The sequence below is a fragment of the Pavona decussata genome, unplaced genomic scaffold (assembly GCF_977016875.1).
Source record: "Pavona decussata unplaced genomic scaffold, jaPavDecu1.1 SCAFFOLD_912, whole genome shotgun sequence".
Taxonomy (NCBI): domain Eukaryota; kingdom Metazoa; phylum Cnidaria; class Anthozoa; order Scleractinia; family Agariciidae; genus Pavona; species Pavona decussata.
Window position 1 is genome coordinate 936,577 of NW_028145943.1, and position 19,284 is coordinate 955,860.

The 19,284-nt window shown below is 37.9% G+C and overlaps 1 protein-coding gene across 2 annotated transcripts; it reads left to right on the plus strand.

The window, feature by feature from the left end:
- Positions 1–159: 159 nt before the first annotated feature.
- On the plus strand, positions 160–18,652 carry LOC146448532 (activin receptor type-1-like). 2 transcript variants are annotated; one of them, XR_014861042.1, is made up of 6 exons: positions 160–398; positions 8,600–8,914; positions 11,613–12,536; positions 14,255–14,388; positions 14,756–16,199; positions 16,263–18,652. XR_014861042.1 is itself a non-coding variant. In XM_085102458.1 (5 exons), exons 1-5 carry the CDS (start codon positions 332–334, stop codon positions 14,978–14,980), a joined length of 1,665 nt encoding a protein of 554 aa, XP_084958584.1. In that variant the 5' UTR covers positions 160–331; the 3' UTR covers positions 14,981–18,652. The 2 variants fall into 2 exon arrangements, 1 of the variants encoding a protein (XP_084958584.1); XM_085102458.1 differs by having other exon boundaries at positions 14,756–18,652.
- Positions 18,653–19,284: the final 632 nt, after the last annotated feature.

Sequence of the window (19,284 nt, forward strand, 5' to 3'; positions counted from 1 at the left end):
TATTCTGCCTCGCACCGTTTGCTTTGGGAGATCTGGGTACGAGGTACGTATTGATGACAGATGACAACAGATTGGTTTGGGAAGTTTGGTGAAGTGCTTGCTTAATTTGATAACTCGAACAATTTCATTTAAGGTAACCCGAGGACTACAGCCTTGTTTAAACGGGGAGTCGCGCTCGAGGCGGAGCAATCAATCTTCGGACTTCGGTCGTTGATCAGACTTTATATCGTATATCATATCCTTTCCGAGCTTTGCTATAATCGATAACTCTTCGGAAAGTGCTCCATAAACATATGTGAGCAAAACGAGTTGGAGGGCGGAATTGAGGAAGATGTTTACCTCCAAAAGAGTCGTTCTTATCGTCGTTTCCCTTTTTCAGGCAGCTACATGTTTTACAGGTAAGCTGTAGTTGTACATTACTGATAGCGAATGCGATCGTCTGAGTTGCTGCGTTCGAGTTACTTGATACTTTGCCAGACATTCCTCTCTGGAGTTGACTTCGCGCAATACTTGAGCTGATGGAGCTTATGTTCTTTAATAATGATGAGCTAGAAATCTTGCTTTGTGTCATATTCGATGTACAAATTCAGAATATTCCATTGCTGACGTCTGAGGAATAGAATTCGAGGGAAAACTATGAAATTAGGGCGACTGTATTCATACTGTTCAGTAAAACATTGAGACAATTTCGTTGCCTCTGGCTGTCGAGACGGTGGGCCAGACGCTGGAATCAGTTATGCCGCTGAATTGTCCGTAAGCTTATTCCGGGAAAGATGGTTATAAAATTTTCCATTTATAGCGTAGGGCTTATTACTGAACCAGTTGTAGCCGATGTTCACGTTTATTTCTTTAACTAGTTTTACAAGATGCAAAAATGTCCAAATCGTGCATGTTGATCGGTGAGCATAAGCTTAATTTCGCGTCAAGTCGAGATGAACTGTCGTCAATATAAGATTGCAATCTCGTCCAAATGGACTAAAATGCATTTGCTGTATTGTTTACTTTTCCTTAATCTAAAAGCGCACTTTGTTTTACAATCCTACATTTCAAACGTCGGAGTTCCTTGTCACATGATATAAGCTCAATAATTATTATGTTGCGTTCTCAAAGTCGATGAAAATATTCATTATGAGTCAGAGTTGCAGCTTAACACTTCTTTATTTCTACTGTAGTTCTCTGGTGCGAAACTTCACCCGATACAACAACGCGAGATTTGTAACTCTATTTTACTTGGCGCTCATTTTGTGAGCGTGTATTGTAATTTTAATATTGTGAATAATACTATGCCAGCTAATTTTATTTCAGACTGAGGTCTTCGATCTCTCCAAGGGGTGCTTTATAGTTTTTTGTGTGATTTGGTTAATAACGATTGTCTGTGAAAACTGCTTTGTCTTGCTCTAGGAAATGAGAAGTTTGTTTTCTCCTTTTCCTACTAAGCTGGTTTTAAAACGCTGTTTCAATGGGATCACATTTAGAATATCACATTGAAAATTATTAGTTATTATTAAAGCACTGTACGAACCAGTTAGGAGAACAAAACAGGTAAGGCTTCATTTACTATGTCACATTCCATTTACATCAAATTTAATCCACGCTCCTGAAAAACTGCTAAAAATCGGCAAACAACTGTAAACCAGCACAATGGCCACAAAAACAACACTTAACCTTAAGAGCCGAATAGTCTAAAAGTTAAACACAGCTGCGCTGATTTGAATTTTGCCTGAACCATGAAATGCATTCAGTTCGACTTAAATGAAACATAACAGTTGGCAAAATTGGAAATTCAAGACTCCACAAAATGACACATCTTGTAGTTTTAGTGGAAGCATGGCATTTTCTAAGTCTAATAAAAGAAGTGAAGGCTCCTAGATGGCATTCTGCAAGAAAATTGAGACTGTGAAGCCCTAGAAATTGGACTGAAATTTTTTTGAGATGGATTTTTTTTTAGATTATTTGAAAGACCCTTAGGATAAAATGTATTGAAATCATTGTGAGTTTCATACATACAGTTTGACATAAAATTGGAAGTCTTTTTTTGGCTTATCTGAAGATCACATTTTGTAATATAAATAATGCCGAACCAATCTAGAAGATAATTCTGTGAACCACCCTCCATAAAATTTTAAAATTTTACAGTTGTGTTCACCTTTGTTAGTCACAACAAAACAGATTTTGTTTTGTCGCGATTACAGGTGAAATTAAAATCAGTTAATTTATGTTCTCCCAGGGTTCATCCGCAAAGGCAATTATTCATTAGCATTACACAGCAAACCTATTTTGATCTATTTTGTTTTGTTCACAGTCAACAGTCATACTGTTCTGAAGAGTGGAACAAATATTCCTATTCAGTGAGAAAATACCTGTTGTAATTCAGTTCCTGTTTGGCCTTTCGTAGAAACCTTTATTCAAGCAAATTTAATTTGTATTGTTAACGTTGAATAGGGCAATTTTTTCCCCTCTGAAATTGTATTGGGAAACTGAAGCCGCATAACAATATTGATTTTAAGAGCACACACAGTGCTTTTGCGTAACAGCCTTCTTAATGTACCTCGTACAATGCAAACAGTTATTAATATGTATATTTAATTAAGCAGTTGTTACCAGCTGGCTGATGTTTTAGTCAATCCAGTTTTTAATTTCTTTTTGTAAACTTGTGGTTTGCTAAATCTTTTGTGGACATACGTGTGGGCAATGATATTGGGTCATAAATAGCTTTTCAGGCATACATACATGTGTTTCATAATTTTATAGTTTTCTTTGTTAATACACAGTATTCTTTAGCACTGAATTTATAATTACACTTAGTGTTCTTGGCGTGATTTGGTAACTCGCTTAATATTCAAACATTGTGTTCATCTTGGCTTACGAATTAAAATAAAACAAATGCTATTTATAAATTTACTCCATGATTGATTAATTATGTATGCAAAATGCCAATATCAACGTTTTGATTACATGGCGATACTACAAAATAATATATTCATTGTTGAAAATGTTACCTTTTAAATACAGCTGTAGTTTCTACCTTTTTTGTTAATTTCTACGAAATAATATTGGACCTTTCGCCTTAAAGTTTCAAGAAGGACCACGTTTGTAACAAGTAAAAATAAAGTTTCTATCTTTAATTTACAAGTGTTCCTCCAGAAATTTAGGCAGCGGGATGTGACTGTCAGAAAGTTGAACTTGCGAGGTACAAAGGAAGTGAAAGTGTGATTCTTGTGCATAAACCTCGTAGCCTGCCATGTGCGAGGTGACAAAAAAACTGGCTGTCTGCTTTGCTTGCTTGCAAGAAATTAATTTTGTTCTGACCAGGAGTTCCATTAATATCCGGTGAGATGTCAAGAATTATTTCACAGCCTCATTTACATGAAATTTGATGTTCTCGATGCCTAATACAGTACTTCCCAGATAGACAGATGACAAATTTGCGAAAACAATTCTCACATGGTCTGCCTTTGTGATAGTTCCAAGTTGACTCTAGATTTTGAAGAGTGTCTTGAGTTTTTTTGTTGGAAAGTGCAAAATAGGTCTGGTTGAACAGATGCAGATGACCAAACAAAAATGCCTTGTTCTTGGTGAGGTCAAATACTTTTAGTGGCCGTGCGACACCAGAGAATTAACATGAGCTCAGTGGATTTGACATTTCCTTGTCTGTGCTGGGTTTCAAGTCCCACCAGACAAGTTAAACTAGTTCAGTGTTATCTGGATTACAGTAGTTGTGATCCAGATAATGATCCAGATTGTGGGACTTCCGACTGCAGAAGTCAACAACTGAACTAAACTGAACTGAACTTTATTAGATGTGTATAATATACATGTTTGTATATCCATGTACAATTTCCTGGAGCCGCAGATAGTAAAGCTAATCTACGCGGGCCAGTATAAAAAAGAGAGGCAACACGGAAGAAAAGATGAGGAAAACATGAAATAGGGTAGAAAGGAAAGGAATGGCAAAACAGTAATATACAACTATGACAGTTGTGATTTGACTTTACTAGAGATTCAAAATCGTCATACAAGTCTTCAGATTCTAGGATGTTAAATAGTACAATTTGGATTATCTTTTTGAACAGCGATTTAGGTAATACCCGGAGCTTTGTTGGTAGCTCATTCGACATCTTCGCACCGGCTCTAGAGAAAGATTGTCTTTTTATCTCAAGCCTTGATCTTTGTATATAAAAATTATCAGATACAGAAGATCATGTATTATAGGAAGGTACTTTCGTTGAAGGGGAGAAATAAATCTTTGTGAGAACTGAGAGAAGACTAAAAACTGAACTGAGAGAAGACTAAGTATATTACATAATTAAATATTCTTATAGGTATGTTTGTAAATGTTGATTGCATTGCCACTGAAAAGCCCCACCAGGGGAGTGTCAATAAAGTACATGATTGTATTGTATTGTATTGTATTGTATTGTAAGTAGTGAGCCAAAAGGGCAGCAAATTTGAATGTTTTCTAACTTCATTTTAAAATTGCATTTTGGCCAAATCACATTATTTTTTCTTTTGAATTCGTGAAATGTCTTTGAGAGATGTGTAGATTCTGATGAGGAAGTATGAAAAATTAGGTTGTAGGTACTTTTAGTTTAGTAAATAACTGCAACGGGCTTTCTTTTATTTACTCTTTCACCCGCAGTTCAGATATATGTTCATATATATTCATTTTCATTATTTTATTCATCCTCCTGGGGTACATTACAAATTCACAATAATTATTATGACAAGCTCCCAGTTGGCTTGATAGCTCAATGACAATATTATTGGTAGGTCACCACACAGGCATCGCAGAGGTCATGGGTTCGAATCCTGTTCAAGCCTGAATTTCAACTGCTTATAACAATAACTTGCCTAAATAACTACAAGCTTAGGGTCTTTTTTCTATCTTTCTCCTGCAGTTCAAAATATAAATAAGTAAGTACAGTGTACAAATTAACTAAAAGAAATTAATGATTGATAGCAAGTTGTGAGATTAAATTATTCTTAACTGTTGGATGGACTTATTGGCCAGCTTGTAAGACTATTTGAAATGGCACTTGACCATGAAAGGTCTTTTGTGTCTTATTTTAGTCTTCTCCCCGACGCACTGTCTCCTTGCAGGAGGCAAATTTTAGGCGTGCAAGCTTATTAATTACGTGTTTTGCCTACTCTATGAACCCTGAAAATGTTGACTAGTGGTGGCGTGGTTTTGAGACAAAACATGTTTGTCTGGTACTTTTAGCATTACAAAGACTTTTTAGTAAACTGTGAATTCAAATCTCACTTTTCTTGTTTATCTACACTGTAGCAATGTTGACTCTTGCTAGCTGAGTATTTCTGTGTCAGCTAATAAAATTTTGTTGGTAATGTTCATGAGATACATGTACAGTACTGTAGGTGGTGTCTTCGATAACCCCCCTAGGTCAGACAAGGTGGGTGCTCTCTTAACAAATTTGTTATGACCAGTGATTGTTGTTCAAGGAACTTGTCTTACATGTATGACTAATCACTTAAAAGGCAATGTGAACAAAGATGATGTGACGATTAATGTAAAATTGTAATCAGAAACTTGAGCTTTAAAGAACTTTTAAAATTTAAAATGCCAATTAGGGAATTCAATTACCAATAATCTAATTCATTTTAATTGGATTTTAAGATGTGTGACATGCAACACCTGTTTTCTGATACAGAACATTACATGTTCTTCCTCACATAGTACAATGTGGAGAATTTTTAGACAAGATGTCACTGTTGCATTTGTATTATGTATTGCATGTTTACACCAAGAGCAACATGTGATACAACCATGCAAGCAGTATAGCATGAGATTGATCATTAATATTATTTACACATTCAATGTAAGTGTAAAAAGTTCTGTCTAGTTCGTGTATGCATGCAAGGACCTATAGATTAGTAATTAAAAATAAAGTCAGCCTAATACACCTCATTGGTGACGTTCAACCACAAAGAGAGCTTTCAAGACTAAGACAATGTCATTCAAAGCAAGTGTTAAGATTTGAAGCAAGCATGTTGAATGGTGAGCTCGGAAACTTGAATTTTACGCAGTGCTGTGTTACAGTATTATAGGTACAGTGTAAACAGTAAAGCCAATGGATGATGAAATTTTTCAGTTTGGTACATGTATTTGTAAGTTGTTGTTGTTGAAATGTACCCTTTTAGATTTGGGGCCATTTCGAAATTGTGTTACATTCATTTTTTAGCATAGTCTTGCCACAATTATCCCACACAGTATAACTTACACGACTTGAAATTTCATATATTGAAAATTTTTACAAATGATATATGGTAATAGACCTGTCAACAAGGTTGATGGTGAAATTCCATTTTGAAGTTAAAGTGAATGAATGAACAACTTTAAATTATTATTGTCAACGTTAATAGCTGGGAGAATATAACTCCCTCTAGTTCCCTCTACTAAATGTGAACAAAGTCTTTATTTATCCACAGTTAATTATAGTATACATCTACATGTACTTGCAGCCGAAGAGAGCTAATTCGTTACTGTTAAGAGTGAAATACAAAATGTAAAAATTAACTACAGGAAGGGTCAAACAAATTTAACTGGTGAAATGGCCGAATCTTTGCAGTGAGAAACACAGTACAATTTTTGTTTTCTGTGTGTATAGCCTGTTCTTAATGGCTGTGGAATGATGTAGGCAGAGATGTGTTGATCATATTGATCACTTGCAAGGTTGTCATAAAGTTATTTGTTGTCCAGGTTTTTAGTTGGGCTAGTCACATTAAAAGTACATGTAGCCCAATCACCCACTGGCCAGTTTTAAGAGTTGAAAATATAGATTGTATTAAGACTGCAAACAGACTTGTCAACTGTCACAACATTTGAACTATTCAGGTAAATGTGAAAAAACATAGTCAACTTTACCGAATAATGCTCATGGGAACTTGCATCTTGTTGATACAGTGTATATGCCACATACCTGTACAGTTCTGCACTATTTTTGTTTTGTTTTTTTAGGCTTAATTAAATAAATAAGTAAATAAATAAATAAAATAAATAAATAAATCACTTTATTTAAGTGTCAATGTGTTTAGTGCAGAACAGCAACTGGGGACACTTTTTAGATCAAATTGAAATTTAGAAAATTGATGTTGGTTTTTGAGGAGAGAGAAAAACTGGAGTACCTAAAGAGAAACCTCTTATAGCCAGGACAAGAACCAACAACAATTAAACTCAACCCACATTCATTGAGTCAGGGAATCAAACTTGCGCCACATTGGTGGGAGGCGAGTGCTCTCACCTATGCACTTTCCCTGCTCCCAAGGATGGAGTTCTAACACAGGGGGCCCACACAAACTATGTGACCGTTTGTATTTTGAATTTATAGAGGCAATGTATGGGAATATCGAAAATCCTCGTATTATCGTACTAGATTGCGATAGATATTCTCATTAAACATCAAAATAAACGTAGTTTTACCTTGAATGTTGTGTGTTGTCGTTCCTGAGGTTGAAGACGGCGATTTTAGCCATTTGAAGGGTTCGGCGTTGAACGTTCACTCGAGCGTAATAGAAGAGAGACAAGGGAGGAAAACTTGTTTTGAAAGGGTTCCAGCGCCGGAGCGATTTTTCCCCCAAAAAACGCATCGCTCCGATTTCAAACTTCACAGCATAAAGGTCAAAAGATTTTCGATTCTTCTCGTACCTTCCAATCGAAAATCCATCCAAATGGCCCGGAGCTAGTCCTCGAAGAAAATCAAAATCCCACAGTATTCGAACGAGTGGAATGCGTAGCAAAATGCTTACGTGCCATTGTCTAACGTCGTCTAATCAGAAAGGGGCAATTAGCGGGACGGTTTGTAGCTGGCACGTAAGCATTTTGCTACGCATTCCACTCGTTCGAATACTGTGGGATTTTGATTTTCTTCGAGGACTAGCTCCGGGCCGTTTGGAGGGATTTTGGATTGGAAGGTACGAGAAGAATCGAAAATCTTTTGACCTTTATGCTGTGAAGTTTGAAATCGGAGCGATGCGTTTTTTGGGGGAAAAATCGCTCCGGCGCTGGAACCCTTTCAAAACAAGTTTTCCTCCCTTCTCACTCTTCTATTACGCTTGAGTGAACGTTCAACGCCGAACCCTTCGAAATGGCTAAAATCGCCGTCTTCAGGCTCAGGAATGACAACACACAACATATAAGGTAAAACTACGTTTATTTTGATGTTAAATGAGAATATCTATCGCAATCTAGTACGATAATACGAGGATTTTCGATATTCCCATACATTGCATCTATAAATTCAAAATACAAACGGTCACATAGTTTGTGTGGGCGCCCTGTGGTTCTAACTGCAGCTATCTTTATTGTTAGTTCATTGTTAATTGTGTCAGAAAAAGTTCGAGAGCAGTCTGTTGTGTTTTTAGCATCATTAATGTAGCTGAAATTGTCACTGCATGGCAATAGGCAGCCAGGACATCAAATCTATGCGTGCATTCTAATTTTAGAAGATGAAAATTGAGATTTATTAACAGTGTAATTGACGAGGATAACATTTATTTTAACCCTTAATTATTCACCAATATCAACACGTAGACATGTAGACTTGTTCTTGTTCTCCTTTCATGAATGACAATTGATTTGCAGGGCAAACCAACACATCAATGCTGCCAACAACCCAAGGTAATGCGACAAAGATGCCTACACTTCCATCACCTCCATCAAACATGGATTGCCTCTGCACTGATTGTGAGGAATCTCAAGGGAGGTGCAGTGCAAAACTCAGCTGCTTCTCATTGCTTAAGCGTGACAGCAAGGAGGAATATGTTGTGACAAAAGGCTGCATTGACACAGAGATGCACTTTAAGGCTATTTGTGAGAACGACCAACACCTCATCCGTTGTTGCGAGGGCAATTTGTGTAACTGGAACAACACACCTCCATTCCCGACAGAACCACCAAGTAAGTTTATTCATATTCATGCTTCAGCGTGCAGGATTCTTACAGTGTGACTATTGTTACCAGGGTCACTTAAACAAATCTGGCCAATCAGATTGCAGGACAAGAACAAGGAATTTCAACCAAAGCTGATTGATCCAGGCACGAGTAGACGAAAAACAACAGTGAAAACCCCAAATTTTGGAATGATTCACTGTTTGTACGTATCAAACTGTGATCTGATTAGCCAGTTTTAAGTAAGTAGTCGCACTGTAACCTCTTCAATCCCAATATATATGTTAATACTTGCACATGAATTCTCCTCAATGAACATCTCCTTATTTTTTAAGTACTAGTTGGAGAATTTCTTTCAGCATCAAGACATTAATTTTTATCCTAATACTGATCATTTCTTTATTCTCCATCGAGAATTGTATGTTTGACAAAGTAGTGACATTGCTACATGTATGAGTCTGAGAAATTAGAGCATGTGATGTTTTAGTCTTCTTTTGTAATAAAAACCAATGATTATGGGCAAGATTTCCATTTTTTTTTATAACAAAACGAAGCACAAACACTGTTTTTATTTATTTATTTATTTATTTATTTATTTATTTATTTATTTATTTATTTATTACCGGTAAATCAAATTCCAAATTGCATCACATTGCATGAGACGATCTTGACTAGTCTAATGAATTTGAGGTCAGCTTAAACCAGAATACGAGATTCCTTGGAATAAATAATTATATCATATTAGATAGTCTCTAATAACTAGTTTTAGTATAATTACTCAGGTGATTATAGAGATTCTGTTGATCTGATTGGTCGAGGATTGCGTCATATCCTGCTGCAATCACCTCGCACGAGGTGATTATAGCGGGAGCACTAACTTTCAAAGTGGCCGCTTAGCTATTTGTTGACATGTCTGAAAAAGAAGTAAATAGGATGAAAGAAAATGCAATTTTGAAAGGCACTAAAGATGCAGCTAAGTCCGAGGTGATACTTTTCGAAGGCAAGAGATGAAAATTTTGCCAATTGTAATAAAAAACCCTTGTAAATTGCATGTTGTCAATCTTGATTACTTAAAATTAAGACAACAAGTTAAGTAAAATTCAAGCAAGATTTTCTTTATTAACAGAATGATTTCACAAACAAAATTAGTTTAAGACAGAATTTAAAAGCATGGAAGTAACAAGATGAATAAATGTCTCTGTAAGTTTTACGTTTCAGTGGCGAGAAAAGAAAACAGTTTTTATAATCTGAAAACTACATGTAGTTTGTTGTCGGTTCGAGCGGCTCTCAACTACCATCTAAAGTCACTGCCTCACAACAAAATATTTTCATCTGCGACAACCGTGTACTTGTTTAGTGAAGCCAACAAATGACTTAATTCCTACCTGAAGCAGCTTATCTCCGAGGGCAATTTATAAACGTCCGTTAACCAGCGAAGCCATCATGTCAACAAGAAATTGTGCAATAAAATGCTATCGTTAAAACTTGTGATCCCGGCTCGAGTTTTACACCGAGCAGCCTGGTTCATCTCCATCTGTTTTGGTAAACGGGTCGGAGAAACCCAACATTCATTCACAGAAGCCAGTGCTTTGTCTCAATGAAGCGGCAGTTAAAGAATACTGACATTCTGCTCGAGGCCGTGTGCAGTTTTATATCGATTGCGCATGTGATTTCGATTGAGCATGTTATCGGCAGACTGCTCGTCTCTGTTCATTGACTCGTGACGATTTGAAACAAACAAACAAAATCGACATTTTTCGGACGGTACTTGTTTTTCTCTGATAATCACCTGAGTAATTACACTAAAACAATTATTCGTCTCAGGCTCAGCAAATATTGGTGAATATTCACCAATATTTACTTCGCCTTCGGCGAATAATTGTTAAATATTATACACAAAAAGAAATTAAACTCATCGTTAGTGGATGAGCTTGGGGGTTGGTGCCTGAAAGACTGGTGGTGCCACAGGTGAAGTGAGCTAAGCAAGGTGTGAAACCATGGCAACCCTGTGAGCGGCAATCACCCGGCACTGTCACACTGAAAGATCAGTGGAGATAAAACAGAAAGTATACAAATAAAAATACTTACCACACCCACCACAAACCATACTTACCAAAGGGTGGGAGGGACTGGGAGCAACAAACTTAGACAGCACAAGCTCCGGCAAGTGAACAGATGCGAAATGAATTGGCACAAACATGTGAGCTGTAAGAACCCAGGGGCCCCTGCAAAGTAGGGTGGCCGCCCCGCATGTCCCAGCCATGCGGGCACCGCTGACCAGCACTTGCCTTGATTTTAACTTTGCCTAAATTACATTTAGCCACATTTAAATTACAATTACAAAAAAACTGCATTAACTTTATTACAAAACAAGGCAATCAAGTTCTTACGGGAGACTGACAAGGTGCTCGAGTCCCTAATATTAAGAGGTAGTTCATTCCAATTTGGCACAATCCTGAACAAAAAAGGAAATTCTTAAAAGCTTCTGTCCTACTGAAAGGGACATTAATGTTTGAGGATCCATGTTTCTCAGCGGCTTGTCACAAGAGTGGCAGGGTTAAGACAGTCGACTTGAATTGCCTACAGTGTACATGTACAATCGTCATGTACTTGGAGTGGGCAATCTTGAAACAAATTAAACCCTTTCAGATACCAATAATCAAGGAATCAATTAACTTGCTTGTACATAACATTTCCTTCCAAACAGCCAATTCTTCAAGCAAGAGCCGTGTGGAACATGATCAGAGTTTAGAATTCATCTTTCTAAGCATCTTTTCTCCAATTGCTGTGCTAGTGGTTCTTATTGTTATCATATACCTCGTTTTCAAGCATCTACAGAAGCGCCAACTCAGAAAAGGCAGGTATCCAAACCTCAGTTATGTTCGGCAACAATCAGATACATGTCACAAAAGAAGGCTTGGCTCAGTGCTAGAGTGCTGGTCATGTCAGAATGAATCAGACATTCACCCGTTTGCTCAGCGCACGGCTGCGCAGGATCTAGACCTCATCAAAGTGATTGGTGAAGGGAGGTATGGGAAGGTTTGGCGAGGTCTGTGGCATGGAGATGATGTGGCAGTTAAACTGTTCCACCCTAGTAAGGTGGAGTGGTTTAACAATGAAGTAAGCATCAGCAATGTTGTCGGTAACCATCAGAACATCCTTAGACTCCAGCACTCTCATTGTGCATTTGCGTGGAATCACGGCACTCACAGCTGTATTGTGATGGAGTATCATGAGAGTGGCTCGTTATATGACCTCCTTAACAGCAGAACTGTCAATATACAGGAGATGTGCTCACTAGCTCTCTCGGCAGCCCGTGGATTGAGTCATTTGCATGGTGAAATTTATCGAAAAGAAGAAACATTTTCAATTGCACACTGTGATTTCAAATCAAAGAACATTTTAGTGAAGTCAAATCTCACATGTGCAATTGGAGGCTTGGGATTAGCTGTCGTTGACAAATGGAAAGACAAGATCAGTTTAAAGGACAAGCGCAAAGGCACACCTCGCTATATGGCCCCTGAAATATTGGATGACACAGTGGTGAAATCATTTGAGTCTTACAAAAGAGCTGATATGTATTCATTTGGTCTTGTGCTATGGGAGATTACCAGAAGAACTTTAACAGAAGGTAATTAAATTAAATTACAGTAAGCTGATTTCTATGTGTTTGGGGAAGGCTTCATGTAATAGAGTGTAAGTGTTGAAAGGGGTGGAGTACTGTAGCTTTGTAATTTGGATTATTTATTTTCCCATCTAGTCTCTGTATCTCTATCTAGGTAAAGTTGTATGTGGAGGTGAGGTGGTGTTAGTAGTGGTTAGCTTATCAGACTTACAATCTGATGGTCCATGGTGCAAGGCTACATGTAGATTGGTCTCTTCATTGTTGTGTTGTTTCCTTAGACAAAAAACTTTGCTCAGACTATATTGTCTCTCTTCGCCCTATTGTTTAAAGGGTACTACCAGCAACATACAGTGTACTGCTGGGAGGGGGGGGGGGGGGTAACCTTGCAATGGACTAGCTTTCCATCCAGGGGGGAGTAATTAGCAATACTCCTGTTTTCTTCATGCTACAGAAATCTAGTTAGGCTCTGGCCTTGTGGGCCTAGCACTTACAATGTAGGCTCATACAGCTGGTCTGCTTCGCCATAGCTCAACTTTGTTTCAGTATCATGAAGTATTGCGGCTATACATGTAACAGTCTTGGTTGTTTGGAATCCCGTAAACGCATGATCCGCTCCATTGAGAAACAAAGCCTCGAAATCATTTCCCCGAAATGCAGTCCGTAGAACTGTGATCTTCGGTTTTTAACAATTTACAACTTTTTACAAAAGAAAGCATGCTGTCTTGTATTTAAGTGCCTTAATGGAACTGTATGCTCTCCTTTTAAGAATTATTTTCAACGATGGAATCATTTATAACGCTTTAAATAGTAGACACAATGGGAAAGCAGCAAAACTGCCCAACTGGATTTTGCACTCCGTAGTGTTTATTTTTTAGGTGCCTCGATATTTAATGCTTTGCCTTTAAGTTTGAGAAACATTAATTCTAAATTTTTATTCAGGAAAGCCTGAGACGATTTTTACCTGTAAAGTTTTACTGTAGTTCTAAATTAGTGCATGTTTTGCTTTTACATATTTTAATTCTTATTTGTAAGTTTTTAATTTTAGTCAACAGGACCCCGTTGATAACAGTATTCCATACTGAAGGGTTATCCTGAATAAATATTCGATTATTATTATTATTATTATTATTAAGTAATCAGTCCAATATATAGGCCTTATCACGGTTTTTGACGCCATTTTGATGAGTAGGCAAACACGTCTTGAAATAACAGTGTTTGTATGGAAATCCGATGTCAAATAATTTTCATAAAACATCGCTTCATGAATTGGAAACTTTTGGTACTAGGAAAAGGATGTAGCTGTGCCAGAAAGCATCCAGTTGTGTTTTGAACTTTCCATACATTTCCCTGTATTTTTTTTCTGCGAACTATATTTAGTAGCAGTTCACGGCTGGTTCGCTATAGAGACAAATGTATGGAAATGTCAAAACGCAACTAGATGCTTTCTAGCACAGCTACATTCCTCAGTCATTTTCTGTAAAATCTTTTATATAGTGCCTAAAGTGTCCAATTCATGAATATTTCAGAAGCAATGTTTTATGAAAATTATTTGACATCAGATTTCCATACAAACACTGTTATTTCAAGACATGTTTGCCTACTCGTCAAAATGGCGATGAAAATTGTGATAAGGCCTATCAATAGTACCTGTCTCAGGCTAAGACAACTTACTGGCCATAGAGTGTTTTGACCAACTTTACCTTATTGTGGTTTATCTGTTTTAGGCAAGATACTTGAAACATATGCATTACCATTTCAAGACACGGTGCCAGCAGAGCCAACAGTAGAGGACATGAAAAAGGTTGTTGTTGAACAGCAGAAAAGACCATTTGTTCCAAACAGGTGGTCAGAGAATAGTGTAAGTTATCCATTTTCATATTTTTTTAACAGTTTATTTTATGGTTTTGTTGCTTTGCATCTTGTCTCCATCTACAGGTTAGTAAGTGTTGTTCTTCGTTTCATTCTACATGTACATACTATACACTGTAAAAAAAAACATGTTTTTAATCCCCAACCTCTATTAAAATTCTACCATGCAGTGGTTGGGATCACACGACGTGTCTGCATTTCTCTAATAGCTGGAGTCATTTCCCTACATGTCTTTGTAGTTTTGGCCAGGGATTCAGCTTCTGTCTTTAACAGTGGGGTGCACCCAAGGCAAGAGTTTACTGTAATAGAGAAGCTGTTGTAAATGGAAAAACTAATGTCCAGGTCTTCGTTTGCAGGTTCTTGAGTCTATGGTTAAAATGATGAAAGACTGCTGGAAGCAAAATGCACCAGCTCGACTGTCGTCACTCAGAGTGAAAAAGAACTTGTCAAAGCTGATGGAAATGGTTAAACCAGCTCCATCAAACACTGCTTTATCAGAGGAATATGCAATCATTTCAGATGTGAACATTCACATCCCTGAGACCAGCAGTGACAAGAACAGCACCACCATCAAGGCATAAATGTGTTGGACACTTGTACATGTGAACGCAGTCTTGTACAGTGTATTCTCTTGACCTGCTGCCTAGTGGATTGTAGCCGAGTCAGTTGGAGCCTCATTGACGACCTGATCTGGAAGTCATGTCTTCAGACCTCACTGGCCTGTGATGTTCCTTGTGGCTTGTATTTGTGAAAGTACAGTAGGTCCAATGTTACTGGAAGCTGGTCCGTGGATCAATGGACTTGTGTAAGCATTGGAGGGGTGGGTCTGTAGGTGGACTGGGTGCATGCTCCCTAAGAAAAGGCTTAACTCTGGAGCCTAAAATAGTGCATTTTGGTGTATGAAGACCACAACATGCCTTAGTGATAACTAGTCTTGTATTTGTACTTACATTATCAACAGAAAGAGTTGGGCACTGTACTAGTTAGCATTAACCAGCAGTTAAAAATTTACAGGCCTGTTTAGGCATAATTTAAACAACCAGTGTTTAGTGATGTTATAGGCAGGGAATCAAACCATGGATCTTTTTGCATCAGGATCAAAGAGTTTTTCTTTGTTTCTGGTAATCAATACAACCCTGTGTTTCTTATCTAAGGCTAGTACCTGTAGCTCATGACAGGGGAGTTGCTCACTCTAGCACTCACACGTTACACGATAGATTTCCATTTGATTTAAAGGGGCAGTGTCACCTATTTTTGCTGTCATTTTGAATAGCCAAAAAAAGTATTTGAATCGATGTCCACAATCATTAAAATAATGGTTTGAAAACAGTAAACTATGGTTACAATAACCCTACTAGTGCAAGGAATTGGTGTCAGTTATGTCTGGCCGCAGATTGCTAGGATGGAAATGGATTGCAACTCAATATTTTCCTTCCAGTGCTCTAAGAGCTGTGTCATGTTAGAAAAAAGGTTCTTTGTCAAATACTTGAGCAGTGTTAAGCAAACTAAAGTCAAATTGCCATGACAATGCTCCTTTAATGCTGCATATGCCTGGAGTTTTGACGTCTAGGCCCAGTTGTTCAAAGCCCGATTAAACTAATCCTGGGTTAACGTGAACTTTGATTCAAGGTTAATAAAAGATTCTTCCAAAAGATTTTAGTCCTTTAAATCTGACTTAGACTTCTCTTTACCAGTAACTAATAATTAGCTTTTGAAAACATTTTTAACGGGCGGCATAAAAACCTGGGTTACGTTTTAATCGGGGATTAGCATTAATCGGCTTTTAAACTACAGGCTCTAGTCTGAAATGTCAGCCGTCTCCTCCCCCTAACCCAGCTGACATTTCAGACTATACGGGCCCAGAATGAGGACCTTTTTTTTCTTTTTTCATGAAAAGGGTGCAAGAAACTCTTAGATGTGGAACTTTTTACAGGTTAAACGTAGCATTTTCAGATGTGTAGTGCAAGGAGATTTTAATTGTAGCCATGTTGGCAACAGGTATTCAATTGCCAATCTCTTGTTAACCTTTAACCTCTAATATCAAAGAACAAATTCTCCCATCCTTTTCCCATACTTTTCTTATAAAAGTAGTGGGGAGAAGTTATTCAAAAATCAAGAAAATTCACCTTTGAGTGATCATATCCTGAATTCTCATGAGTTTGGGTTGAATATGCATTGATATTACAAGGAGAAATTTGATGCTGACCACTGTTAGGGTTTAAAGGGGTAATGGGAACACAGCCTTCCTCAGTGAAATCTGAGCACCACCTTCGATACACTCATGCAAATTTTAATTCCCATTGTATATTTTTTGTGGTAATCCTACAATGGTGCTCTCGCAGGATAGGATATAAACCCTGAAATGGGAGAGGACTGCAGTGAAAGAGGACTGCAGGAGCGGGAGGGCCTCACAGAAGGCCCACGAGAAACCTTAGCTCAACCATCCCATGATTGCTCGTGCTCCAAGAGCTCCCTTATAGAAAAGAGGAGACTGGGCAGAAGGCACCTCTTTTATCAGTGTCATACTGGATGAGCCTGTTACATTCAGTGTTCTCATAGTTACATGTATTATTGCTGAGCTGTTTATGTGACAAAGAAAAAATGTAATGGGACTGGTTAAAAGTGGTGTGGTACCCAAACTTTTGCAGAGAAATACTGAATTTGTGGCCAGTGACCATTCTGGGTCCACAAGGGCCTGAACGGACGATGGATTCTGAAGTATCCGAAACAAGTATTGCTGGTTTGCATGTGACGTCATGGCGGCCATGTTGGTGGATAGTAACAATAAGATTTTTCTCCTCTGGGAGCTAAAACCCATTTTAATGCAAATTACGTGAACAAATTTTCTTTTATTTCGTACACCAACATGGCGGCAAAGCAAACCAGCTATTGACCCTCAACGACACATAAAACTGGGCTAATTCATTGCAAAAATTTGTCAGTATCACACCACTTTTTATTGGCCTTGTGTCACTTTTTTGTCTTTTCTGTAAATGGCTCATATGTCTCCATTCAAGCAATCATCTTTTTGTTTTTTTCATTGTACATACATCATGGGTTCCCACACACAATATTTTACCATGTAATAGGGTTATCAGGCACACTGTCCAATCTGGGCTGCATGTAGACTGAAAAACACTATTTTGATGGTGTTTTTCAGTACAGTACATTTGTAATGTTTTGATTATGCCACGGTATTTCCCATGATAAACAAATTTATTGGGCTATAGGCAGTCATAAGCGCAGTTCAATATTAGGGGCTGTGATTTTCTGCGACCACCCTCCTACATTTTCTGATCTTATTTGTTTTCCAGTGTACCTTGAAATATTCTACCTTTTTTTTTCGGCCAAGCCGATCGATCAGTTGGTGATGTTGATAACAGAGAAATTTAGAATTACGTTTCCTGTAAATGGCAGAAGTGACCACGTGACCATGTTAACCCTATATTTGCCGCTCGCTGTTTTCAGTTTCTCAGTAAAATTGAGCAGTATTGTGTTAGCATGAAAGGTCAGAATTATTTTGCACTATTCTCAACTAGATGTGTGTACAATACTGTCTAATTTTTTCAAGAAAACAAACGTGAATCTCGCGTTTGCCGTAAACGCGATTCTAGATCTCTCAACTTATGTACTGTGGAGAAAGTTAATTGTATAATATGTGCATTTTGTGTATATTTGGTGGCGATGCCTATTTGTACAAAAACCGAAAAGGTTGTTTGAAGTACGATTAGTCTTGGAGCTAGGCCAAAACAACAGGGCTGGTTATCCTTTCTTTACCAGTCAAACATATGTAAATGAATGTCTAACTGTGGAAAAAAAAACTGTTTGCAAATGTGTTTGCTAATTAAGCAAATGCATGTAAATTATCATCAACGGAGACCCAGGGGCAGAAAGTTGGGTCAGGAAGAAGTCAAAACTGCAAACTTTACAAGAACGAAACTTTATAGTTTTGACCCAGCTATCTGCTCCTTTGTCTCCGTCTAATGGTAAATTATGCAAATTTCATTTTGTCCGCCTTGAAGCTTTGTCTGTTACTTTGATTTGTTTTTTAGCCTTTGTAAACCAATGCTACCGAGACTCGGTATTGTTCAAAAGTGTTAGACTGATTTGAAACAGCATAATACTCTCAAGAGGGAAAATGAAAATTATTTTATAGACAGCTCTTTGAGCTCTAAAAATAGCTATAGACAATGTATGTTCACAATTTGTAATACTGCGAAATAAGATTAAACACAGCATCGCCACTTACTGTTTGCATAGTTTGAACGGGTTGTTCCTGTACCGCTGCTTTACAGGCCTTCACTGTCAAATCATTTTTCATGACAGTGGCTGGGGGGCCTGTGAACTAAGGTGGGCTCCAGTCCGTTCCTAATCCCCTCTCGCCCCAGGAAGCTAGTGAACTAGGGCAAGATACAGCGCCCCATCCCACTTTCAGCTCCATGACGGTTTACCGCAGCCCATTCATGCGCTTGAGTGGAAAAGGAAGTTGGAGAAAAGTTTATTGTCGTCGAAAACCGTCCAGGAAAAAAAAAAGAATGGAGCCTCGGCACTTTGTTTGTTATGACCTTGTTAATTAAAGATTATTTTTTGGATTCACAATATATTTCCATCAAATTTGAACTGCCGTGGGTTAGGATAGGACATAACATCGCATTTGAAGCTAGTTATATAGTATGGTGGGAACTCGCCGACTTTTTTTTTGAGTTGTTCATTTCGAAAGCTTGCTTATTTATTAAATCAGTTTCATCCAAGTTGCACCGAACATACTCATTTCTTACTTCTTGTTGTTGACATTATTAAGCCTCGCATTGTGGTAGGACATTGCTCACTTGGATTCTCCCTTGCCCAGTACCTCCCAGCCCTCTCTCCTCAATAAGTTTCGGGT